A 12587-nucleotide genomic window follows, 5' to 3' on the forward strand; every position below is an offset into this window, starting at 1 on the left:
ACAACACTAAAAGCGGTGTAAGAGTGATGCCATACGGGCGTTGCGTTATCTAAAACGACAGAGGAGCGTTGTTCCAAAAGGATTTCTTTGGCCATAGGTATTACGTCACAAAAGGCACATGAAAGTATCAATTCAACTGACATGAACTCCATGAAGTATGACATAAAAATGCACCAAATTGAATCGGTCACCACAAACGCTCGTCTGGCAATCAGAGTCGAAACTACAATGCTGCGATACGCAACGTCTGTGTGGCATGGCACTAAGTTTCAAGTACAACCAACGTTTTCTAATAGACATTAAAAGGACTTGGGATATCTCTAGGAATATTATATGGATATACATCTAGTACCTTGTCAGGGGAAAGTGAACGAATTTGAGTTGTAGAAATTGAAAAAGGAGTCGTTCATATAGCAAATATATAAAATTGCGTGGCAAAATGTTGATACAGTAAAAATTAATGACATAAATAGTAGAATTGCATACGAAAATAATACAGACCATCTTATTACAAAATGGTTTACAACTTTACTTCTAAGATATAGTTTTATTTCTATCGAAGAATAACAGTTGTATTTGGTTACATTTGTTAGCAATGAAAGTGTTAGAAAACTTTTACATAAAATTACATTATTAAATAGGATTGTAGAGTTTTAAAAATACATAAAATCTTTGAGTTTATTGAAATTATTTTTAAGCAGAACACCCTGTCTACAAAGGAGTTGTAATTGACATGCAGAAGCTCCGGAATAAAAATTACTTTCATACGTGAAAAATAACAAAAAAACATCGTTTATATCATTTGTAATAACATAATTTAATATAAGAAATATCTGATTTTCTCTGTACAAAAATAATAGACATTTAAGCGATAGTTACATTACGATATAGGGTCACTAATGCGGATTGACATAGATCGTTTATTAAGTACTGCGGTTGCTAACTGTAATATCTATACGAGCTCCTGTGTCGGTAAAATATTTAATATATTAGTAGAAGCTCATGTAAGAGAATGCCGTAGCCCAGAATCCAAAGACGGTGTGGTATAGACGACGCAGTCGAATTAGCTTGGCTATTCTCAGTTAGTGGTCGTTTGAGGCTTAACTCGTTCATTTCAACTGTTAAAATAATTGGTGAACATTAAAATAAATATGGTATCAGCAATAATTCTGGCTTCGAACTTGGTAAGTAGCTTCTTGGTAGGTTAGGTAGGTAGGTCATTTATTTTACAAGTTGAAATAGTTGAGTTTCAAGTATTACCTGACACAGTTTGTTTCTTGAGATCAGCGTATCGCTCTCCGGGGCCGACTTCGTCAGGGATAGTTGCGGTGCAGGTAAGCTGCAGTCTGCCATGCGCCGGAGTCCGTAACTCCGCGATAGACACCCATAGAGATATCGGCACTATTTGAGGCTCCCGAGGCTTCTCGCGGATCTATGATATTGAAGGAACATTAGTATATATTCAAATTGTAATAGGGTTAGGGAAAAAATAATCCATTATTTTAGATATGTGGCTGTGATATTTCGTGCAATTTTTATTTTTGCTCGTTATAAAGATGACAGTTTACACTAAAGTTTACAGCTGTTCCTTATTTGTTCCTAAAAGGTATGACTTACAGGCTGTTTAAAATAGATTTTTACAAAGAAACTTGCTGAATTCCAATAAATCATAAGACAAAAGATAGGATTTTCCGATAATTCCCAACCGTCACTCTGCTATGTCTCCACATGGAGACAGAATAAAAAGTTTCATCCGTCCCCCCTTTTGCGACAAGGGTACGGTTGGTACTTATTTTATTTCGTAACGGTTCCATCTATCACCTTTTTGGTGACCGTGGGACTAACCAGTGGGACGGTTGAAACTTTTTATTTTCACGTGGGGATGAGCGGGGTGACGGTTGGAAATAATTCGGATTTTCGACCTAACATTTAATAAAGATATGTATGTAATAAGTATAAAAGCACAATAAAGATTATTAAGTAATTTTAGTTTACCTTTTTCATTTCTTCACTTTGCGCTTCGTTCAAAGTACATTTATTATGTTTTGTGGTGTTCGGCGTTACTGTAGTCGTTTCACTAACAAGAGCCCAGTACTTAGCGGTGTAGTTAAACTCAGGTGCTATATATCGATGGTGATATTTTCTGTTTTTATATCCACCGCCGCCTTTAGTTCTTGTGGAACTTGATACTCTGTATGAGAAGTATTTGATTGAATCCTCCGGTACCTAAAAGAAGCGGTTTTTAAAATGTTTTTGAAGACCGAATACTCACACTACATTTAAATATGTAACAGCCTCTGTCGTCAATCGCACAACAATTGTGCTATTGTCGATTGTCAATTGTTTTGCAGTCAATTCAAGCCAAAGTTTAGTTGCTCAACTAAACATCAAGTAGTCTGCGCACCTCCATTTAAGCCCTTATGAGCTTCAGGGATGAGAGTTTCAGGTGTATACACGCTCTTATACTCCAAATGCCATCAAAATGTTGACATCTGTCAGAATGTGTCATTCGATGTGTTAAGGATTTGTTTCAGGATTCGGCCATGAGAGTGATAAAAATAGAAATGTACATTTGAGTTCTTTGTTTTCAATCAATTGGAAAATGTCTATGTCATAACTTTCTCCTCGGTCTATTTCGTGAATTTTTTATGTTATTTCCTTTTTCTTGAGTCCTTGGAATTATAAAATAAATGCCAGAACACAATAACTGCAATTACATCGATCCGGTAGCCGACAAATGAATTGTTAATGTTTTTCCATACGTAGTATTCCCATTACTTATTAATTTATTCATGTAGCTTGTGTGTTTATAGTTGGTAAAATTTTCACAATAACTTCTTTAAAATTTAGGAAAATCAATTATAAAGGCAATCTATAAATACAGATATGTAATGAATTTATCATTGTTAAAAGTTAAATTTATGATATTTTCTTGGTACTCAGGCCTTTCAACAAAAAAAAAAAACATAGATCGTTTCGATACATTTCGATTAGAATATTGAATTGAAGTCCACAGAGAACATGGACGCGTGCGCACCCCATCACGACTCAAATCGAACTGACACACTGACAGTTTAACAAGATTGCCGCTCTACCAGTACTCGGTGTTCGTCATAGACAAAGAGTAAGCCAACAAATTACCTTTTCATTGTCAATATACCAAGTGAGTCGGGGCGCTGGTGCTGCAGGCGCGCTGGTACAATTAGCTCGCAGCAAACCTTCGACAACCACATCGGGTTTTCCGAAAGTTATGATCGGCGGATGTTTTTGGGCATCTGATTAAAAACGTACGTTGTTATTTTTACGACATAAAATTTATTAACGTTGTTAAAAATGCTACGAGACTAGTCGCTCGGGACTGCGTCTGTCCGGAATTTAAAAACTTAATTAGTATCCCATGTAGTCCTTCAGACTAAGTTCTACATCTATAAAAATCCAAAACGACTAGTTAGTTGTTTTGTAGACATATAAATCTCCATTCATACAAACTTTCGCATTCATATTATTAGTAAGATAACCACAAATAGTCATATTAAAATCCCGAAGTGGTTGAGGATTCTCTAGGATGCGAAAGTTCCGGCGGAGGTGTACGATGGATGGATGGATGGATAAATAGTTTGCGAGTTTAAGGGCCCGTCCCACCATATTGTAAATTGTCTGATAATAATCCAACGTGTAAAATTTGCGATGATTATTGAATATTATTCCCTTATCTGACAGTGACGCTAATTTTAAGCTATCTGAGCCTCTATCAGCTAGTAGTGGGACAAGCCCTAAGAAGTGTAGTGATGTTCATCGAAATCAAAGAAATTACGGTTTGAAAGTTCTAAATTCCCGTTTACTTTATGTTTTTTTTATTGTTGAAAATCTTTGAGATTATCCCAAAAGTAGATTGGATTTATCTATGATTGAGGAAGTAGTACTCAAGGGCAATATTATTATACTTACAGACGACAGTCAACTGATGCGGCGGCGAGGCTGCCGTAAATATGGGCGTCTCTAGGGACACCTCGCACCAGTACAGACCTGACGCTGAAGGATCCAAGTTCTCGATTGTTATAGAATTCTCAGTCACGAGAGACATCTGCAGCAAAGTATAAGGTCGATAATCTGTTTTCATGTATGTAGTTACAACCCTATCTGTTTTAATACTTTATTTTATAGTTGATATTTTAACGTACTGTTTGTTACAGTTTCATTTTAGCAATTACAATACCTGGTTTTTTTTTATCATTATAATACTGATATAGTCATTAAATAATGTACAGATAGCGTTACTGATCATTAAATGATTCTAAGAGTGGCAGTGTTGTTATAATTATAAAAATACAGATAAAAAAAGGATTTTCTAAGACTTACGTTTAACTTTCCGCCGGGAAATGTGTAATTGGTAAAGGGCGGAACTCTCTCGCGCACATACTGCAGTACTTTAGCTCCGGATCTCAAGAATTCCACTTTATAGAGAAGTTGTGGTGGTACCTAATACCAAAGAAAAGCAATTGTAATCATTACTTTCATCTACTTAGTTATTAAGATCAGTTAAATTACAATTTATTTAAACACTTTTTTTTCTGTAAGAAAAACGAAACAATTTGATGCCATGCACTATCGCTTGGTAATTGCTGATTTGAAGAAAAAAATCATCAAAAATATCAAAATAATTAAAAACAAACATTAATTAGCATTCCATCTCAAAGTGGTTGCATACAAAGTTCCTCGCACAAACAAGGCAACGCGGTGTTTTCGTTCGCGAGACGAGATCTTTTATTTATAGTAAAACGCGGGGGCGGCGCAGAAAGTGGTTTACTCTGCTATTAATGTCTTGCGAGAACTTTCAAACAATTGCTTGTAACTTTTCTGCATTATTTAATGCTTAAATATTATTCCTATAGCGTACATAACTATTCTAAACAACTATTATACAAAATATAAACTCAACGCTAATTATTTTTCCAGACCGGACTAGAACAATTCTCTCACATCTACGTTCTTTCAATCTAACTTCTGGTAGGACTGGTAGGACTTCTAGTAGAAAATGCTTCCCTGGTATTACTCCCAATTGACCCCTATATTTATGGTGGTGGTATTAAACTGCACAAGACTGCTACTTCAAATATTTCATACCTGATGAAGACATCGCATAGTCGCAGAGCCACCTCGTGCGACCCAACTGGGTGCTGTTAGACGGACATCTACATCTGTTGCCTGGCCGCTCCCTGCAACATACTATCATATAACCTTTGTCCTAGGCAAGAGTGACATATCTGTTATGTGTAAACCGTATCGGCGGTACCGTTAACGATGAATAAATCACGACTAATCATTTTATGTTTGGTTTATTTCGTTCGTTTATAACGATTTATCCGAAACTCTAGGATTAGAAATGGTCAACATACATATTATAAAAAATATACTCGTGTTTTATTTAGGAAGTAACTTAAATACGCTTTTAGCAATTAATGTTATTTGCAACATCCTTAATAACGTATCCTTTCATAGAAAGGTCGAAGTTATTCAATTGGGAAGATCAATTTACTCATTCACGCCTCTTAATTAAGGTCGGGTTTCTCTAAATGAATAGTGTGTAAGGGTTAATATCGTATTTACACAATGAAAACACACAAATAATACATAAGTACATAAGATACCATTTATATGAATTACATTGTAACTTGGAAGTGTACTTAAACATAATGTTTTGATAAGGAAGGTATTCTGAACCATTGTTATACCTATGGATATATTGGTGTAGAACATAAACTGTAATATAGGAAAAGATCCAGAGGGACAGGCGGATATGTTTGTATAGAGATGACGTCATCTGATGACGTCATCCGGGTGCGCGTCCGGGACATGTCAGCGGGTACGGACAATGACAGCTAAGGTAAAAAGCTGACAACCCAGCTTAGTGTGCTTTGTATGAGTTTAAGAGGTGTCAGACATTTAAGAAATATATAGACTAGGCATAGTGAGCAAAATTTTTTCATCGGTACTTCCTCTGGCAGGTAATATATCAGTTGTCAAATTTAATGCCGCCGCGTGTCCTTGTATTGACATTTTACATATTTTCATCTTATGTTACAAAAGAAAATAAACAGTGTCACAAAATAAAATACAAACATTTAAATATTAATCAATGAGACCTATTGACAAATAATTTAAATAAGATTGATTACATTGACATGTGGTTTTGAGGCTCTCAAAAGACAGCGTTAGTAATGATACGTGAAAATCATTTTGATTGCAGTGTCAACTATGCTTACTCTGTATATTTTATATATCACACGATAATTCGATAGAAATTACTTACCTTCTTTTACGATAATTGTTAAACATATCAAGAAGCAGAGCCATCTCGTGTTCGGCACCATCGCCCACGACTCTAATCAACTCTTACACCATCACTGGCTAAATTTCCACTTTGGAACTGTTTATAGGAAATCCGAACGACGTATCATGCTGATTCATTCATTCATAATTTCATCACACGAACAACATCTGCAAGGAATGTGAGATTTAAATAATTTTGTAGATACTATTTAATATGTAAGAGATACGTCTTAGCGGTTTAAATACTTGACTTGTACTGCAGGTCCTGGGTTCGAATTCCGCTGTACCGATTTGTTTCTCGATTTTCATTTGTATATTTACCCAGTGTTTTACGATGAAGGAAAATCGTGATGCAATCTGAACATATCTGTGAAGTCAACCTGCAGTGGACAAGCTGGGTCATAGTCACCCATAACTTAGGGTAATTTAATTAGGCTCCAAAACTCTGATGAACGTATGAGCAGATGAAAGCAGGAGCTGATGATGGTACAGAATTGTATTAATAGTTTAATGTGTTTAATAATTTTTTAAAGGTTATTTTATTATAACTTTTTCGTCTCCTACTCGAAAAGTTTACGCTTATCGCTTACCAGTGTTTTAAAAACAGCTCTGAGACCAATCTGATCGATAAAGTTTCGAACTAGGGCGTCCTCTGCCGACACTACACTTACTTCTGAATCATAAATTTTCTTCGTCTCAATATCCTGACAATCTATTCTCAGTTACAAAACATTTATTTTTACATTATTTCACATACTGCAATAGATAAGCGTGAGCCTGAATGTTGGTTTGGAGAGTTTATGTTTTGATTTTACCAAGTCGATATAACGACCTACAGAAATGATGTTTTAAAATCTCTATGCCTAGTTTGCATTAGATCTTGTCGAGTAAGTCATTTAGCAACTAAACGAGTTAGAAAACACAAAAAATTGTCAAGTAGATTTATAGATGAGACAATTTTAGCTACTAAATTATTCAGTACTCGACTAAACTAGTCCAGTACAGTACGAAATAGACTTAATCGAAACTGGACGGAAATAATCACGTATTGGCGGAACTCTAAAAATAGTATCTTCACCAGACAATTTTGAAGTTAAATGTTTTTTGACAAAACATTTATAAATTGACTAGGTGCATTATTTTAAAGAGCGTCGATGGCTCAGTGGTTTAAGCGCTTGACTTGTAATCTATAGATCTTAGGTTCGAATCCCGCCGTGTACCAATGTGATTTTAGAATTTTCGAATTTTCATATGTACATAATTTACCCAACGTACTTATGGTGAAGGAAAATAGGTGATGCAACCTGCACATATCGGCGAAAAAATTCAAAAATATATCAACCAACCCGCAGTGGGCCAGCGTGGTTGACTATGGCCTAGTCACCATAACTTAGGGTAGGCTTCGAGCTCCTCAGTGGGGACATATAGTGAGCTGGTAAACTAATCTAGTAATACAATGCTTCCTTGATTCTTTAAGAACTTTTAAATATAAATCGATAAACTGTAAACTATGATTTTATTAATAACTTTTTATTGACATTTATAATATTAGAATACGATTACAACTTACAAATATTGTAAATGTTATGACACTTTTAAATATCATTTTAAAATTCATAACAATAGCAGTACGATGTAATAACATAAATTGTACCCGCAGTTCTGTCGCAACACAAATACAATCAAGTAAGTGACAGCTTTCTGATATTACGTTCGCGTATGTTATAGTGGGTTTTCACTGTGGAAACGCTAGCATAAAAACGTATTTCCGTCTCTGTCATTTTTATTAAAAAAGCAAAGACAACAATAATCTATACTTGTATACTAATATTATAAAGACCAAAGATTTGTATTTTTATATATAAATTACAGGGATTTTAAAAATGCTCACTCTCTCAATTCTCATCAAAAAGCTAGGTTATCAGTGAGTAACATAGGCAAAAAATCATTTTTTAATTATACGTGGACGAAGACGCAGGCAACAGCTAGTGCTCAATACAATAATGGTCCACCATCTGGCATTACCCCTAATTACATAGGTTATATAATTTGGCATAATTTTAATACAAATATGACAGATTAATTCAAATTCCAATTTATTGCAGTTATGTAATAAGTCATATTAAATTTCATAAAGCGACTGCAATATTAAATTAATATAGCTAGTGTTGTTAGGCAAACGACAGATGGCATTGCCTACGCGATAATAAATACCTTGCTCCGACATACTGCATGCTTTATTGAATATATTGTGTTCTACGCTTTTAGAATTACATTTTAAAATTGTTCAATGTATACTTGTACTATTAAACGTCAAAACTAAACAGTAGAAATATTCTTTTATTAGGCAATTTTATTAGCTTTGTAAGTAAACCTATCGACATATCATTTAATACAGAAGATGGTTTAGATACTTCATTCAAAATACTTCAACGATCAAAACTTTGCCTATCATCATCAGCTATACGTCTTAATTGGCTCGGAGTCTACCTAACCTACCCCTAAGTTAGGGGTGTCTCGGTCTTAATCAATCACTACACATATCTTTGTATTTGCAGGTTGCATCACAATGTTTTGTTTGAATGTAAGAAATTCAGTTTAATTGTCTTTGTAATTCCAAAATCTAAAAACATCGGTACATGGCGGGATTCGAACCTAGAATTTGAAGCTTGGAAGTCAAGTGTTTAATCCCTGTGCCATCGATACCCTGTCTCCAAAGAAATACAAAGGAAAATTTTATTGTCTTAAACTAAAACAAACTGTAAATGTTATAAAATAATCTCGAGCAATTCCATTTAATTAAGTCTATCATAACTTTAAATTAAAAACCTGGAACTGCGCAATAAATTACACCGACAGCTTAATAAGAATTGTTGCGTTAAATAAAAACAGATGCCTCTACATAAATACTCCCTATGCAAGTTTCTTACTTTAGAAATATACTAGCTTTCGTCCGTGAATCCGTCTGTGTGGAGTTAAAAAAAATAAAACCAAATAGCCTATGTGTTCTTCCAGACTATCCTCTACATCTATGCCAAATTTCGTCGAGATCCGTTCAGCACTTTACAAACTCTAACAAACATCTTTCCGTCCATCTAAACTTTCGCATTTATAATATTAGTAAGATTACTATGCGTGGACACTAACATGAGACAAAGTAAAATTTTAATAAAGTTTGCTAATAAATTGAGAATTTTATTAAAATCTTCGTTCAAGATAAGAACAATACATGTAAGAAAGTTTACAAAAAGTAACAGGAAAATCTAAGATTTAGTATTTAATCTATGAATATTAGCATTTACTTTACCATTCCAAAAGTTACGATCCCACACAAGTAAGAGAAACTATTGCAATAAATATTAAAACTTACCTACGATATGCCAATATCAATTATTTGAAAAGTGCTCAACTTTATAGAGCGTAATTGACACTGAAAGTATTAAAAGTTAGACGGCGACTCGACTCAAGTAAGGTCGAGTTCGACTTAGCAGTTTCAAGAAATTTCCAAGTATATATGTAGTTGCAGTTCTGGAGCCCGAAATATTTGCAATAAATCAATATTATTACATAAAGCGCCCGCCCACGGCTGCCTCACGTATGCGCAGGCTTTCAAATTTATTGACGTCACTGCTTTTAATCTTGATTCAGCATTTCCACTCGGATATTTATTTTCACACTTTCGATATTCATACAAAATGCAAGGTTGTTTTAGTCTACGTGGAAGGTGCAAGTCGACGTAAAAAGAACTTAATTATACGATTTTAAACAGTAGCTAGATATGAATAATTTAAAATGAGACTACAATATTTTTGTTGACACGCAGGCTCGAAAACAAAACACAACCAAAACAAAACAACACGATTGATACGAATGTTGATTTGATTAAGTCTACCTGCTTAATTATTGTTAAAAAATATGCTTCCCATTGCGATAATTTTGATTATTATTACTTGATATAATAAATCAATTATACGCAACATAACTAATGTAAATGATAATAAAAATATTTAAGTTACTTAAAGTACGTAATCAAAAACCCGTCCTTCATAAAACGATGTTTTTTTCAATTACTGGGGTAGTCGTGGTATATTCAAGTGCGCTTAAGTCACCTTGACAGGCACGGCGGCGAGGAAAAAGCCCTTTAAGTCCGTGTCACAATCCTTGTAAAACAAAAGGACACTTTTAAATTATAAAAAACTTAAAACGAAACCTCATGATACGCGGCCTTTTTAAACTTCTATAAAAATATCTCTGTTTCATTTAATTCAAATAGATAAGAGCCTGTCCCACCACTGGCCGATAGAGGCTCAGATAGCTTAAAATGACATCACTGTCAGAAATGGTAAGAAAATCCGATATTTCCATCACATATTTTACACGTTGGATTGTTATCAGACAATTTACAATTTGGTGGGACAGGCCTTTAGATTACTAAAAGTTGATAAAAGAGGCGGTTGATAAGTGTACTTTGAATTAAAAAAAAAGTACACTTACAAAACTAACGTAACTGCAATCAGTAACTTATCGCAGTCTATGTACCTATAGTTGTATGGATGTGACGACAGAGGTGTGTCTGAATCGCTATAAATAGAAGTGTCTATGACATGACCTTTATAGGTTATGTTCCAAATATAAATTAAACTAAGTTATTAATAAGCTAAAAAGAGTCTAGGACATCGAAGAGCACCACCCTAGGTTTATAGAACAGTCACTCATTATGAGCTTTGATACACTGCAAAAGGTATATTTTTAATTATAAAATACATAACAAATTATAAATTACAGTAGTGTTTAAGATTACATACATATGCTGGTATGGCTTCATAAACATTGCATATTTATGTATCTATAGAATTGGAGTCAATACGTACGTTCATATTCAAGTGTCTTACTAACCAATCACAGTATTCTATCTAGCATATGATTGACAATTAAACTAACGTCAATTATAAATGCAATTTACGTTAAAGGTAAAACTTTTGAACTAGGTCATGAAATACCTAATACTAAATACCGTTTAGGATATTTTAGATGCCATCGACAGCTCAAAGTTCCTCCTGCGCAGATCATGCGCATTACCAGTTGCGCAAATTTCGACCTTATAAGTAAGTACTTATAAAACTTTTTTCCGACGCAGAAAAAGTTTCGAACCATTTATGCATGTAAAAAGTTTTATTCACCTTTATTTCAATCATAAAAGATTTATTTACTATAAAAATATTAACTTTACTTACGTGAATGAAAATTCGTCGTCCATTAACTAATTACCTATAGAACTTTGGTCAAAGGTTTCTTGTAGCGCGTAGCAGCGTCACCTGTAGAGTCGGTATTTTTTTACATTCCGCGCGTTCTACGGCGTAGAGGCAAACGAGCGCCGGTACAGCCAAACCTACACTGACGCGCCCCGCGCCGCATCGACCGCACCCCCTCCCCGGCCGATCCTAAGTGCGACTTTTCAAAACGCCTTATTACGCCCGTCCAACTAAATGCTACTATTTTTTTCTTTATTAATCACTTTAAAGTATATTGATTACTTATTATATTTATCTATTAAAACAAATTTATTGTTTTCTTATTTGTAGCATTTTTTTAGGGTTTCCCCAGAAAACGCGATATTTTAAGTTACATCAAGTTCTTTTTATATCAAAAAACAATTCAACAAAACATAAAACGGACGAAATAGCAGGCAACAGCTAGTCAGTATATAATCTGTTTAAATTATGTATGTACACAAATTCGACAATTTGACAGTACTTTCACAATTTTATTTAAACTATTATACGTTAAAACACAATTACTTATATCCGAATGCATTTTATATATCGGCGTATTATTAAAAGTTGTTGAAATTTAATAAAAGCTCACCGTAGATAAGCAATAAGATGATAAAATCTGACAGACAGCTGACTCTGGGACCTGTTTTACTGACAGGTGTAAAATAAATTGTAAGGTTTTTTTATAGTATAACCAAATTTTATCAAGGATGCCAAAAGACTGAAAATAAATTTGCGATGAAGTGTTGCCATTACGTATTTTCCAACATTTAATAGAAAGTGTTATTACACTATGACATAGATTTTTATACATATATTACTTTTGAAGTAAAAATACAAAATTATGATATATTTAGCACATATATCTCGTTACCATTCGAAATATGCTCGAAGTTTAGAGGACATGTAGGTACTAAGAATATCGAATATTAAATGTTAAATGCATTTCTATACTATATAATATAATAAAGCGTAAACACACAC

The 12587-nt window shown here is 34.1% G+C and overlaps 1 protein-coding gene across 1 annotated transcript; it reads right to left on the reverse strand.

The window, feature by feature from the left end:
* Nucleotides 1–577: 577 nt before the first annotated feature.
* Nucleotides 578–11737, reverse strand: LOC106106553. Its single transcript, XM_013287153.1, has 9 exons — nt 11565–11737; nt 6311–6498; nt 5125–5216; nt 4360–4479; nt 3949–4084; nt 3142–3275; nt 1996–2226; nt 1261–1432; nt 578–1118 (listed from the first exon to the last, which is right to left on the reverse strand). The coding sequence occupies exons 2-9, from the start codon at nt 6369–6371 to the stop codon at nt 982–984; spliced, it is 1083 nt and encodes a 360-aa protein (XP_013142607.1). The 5' UTR covers nt 6372–6498; nt 11565–11737; the 3' UTR covers nt 578–981.
* Between the last annotated feature and the right edge of the window lie 850 nt (nt 11738–12587).

This window comes from Papilio polytes, unplaced genomic scaffold (genome assembly GCF_000836215.1).
Source record: "Papilio polytes unplaced genomic scaffold, Ppol_1.0 DF822178.1, whole genome shotgun sequence".
In the NCBI taxonomy this organism is placed as follows: domain Eukaryota; kingdom Metazoa; phylum Arthropoda; class Insecta; order Lepidoptera; family Papilionidae; genus Papilio; species Papilio polytes.

Excerpts from the sequence above, each read along its gene's own strand:
- LOC106106553 (XM_013287153.1), bottom strand. The coding sequence starts at position 6,371 with ATGGTGCCGAACACGAGATGGCTCTGCTTCTTGATATGTTTAACAATT. Across the intron at positions 5,217-6,310 it reads AACAATTATCGTAAAAGAAG|GGAGCGGCCAGGCAACAGAT; the intron begins GTAAGTAATTTC and ends AGTATGTTGCAG. Across the intron at positions 4,085-4,359 it reads TTCCCGGCGGAAAGTTAAAC|ATGTCTCTCGTGACTGAGAA; the intron begins GTAAGTCTTAGA and ends ACTTTGCTGCAG.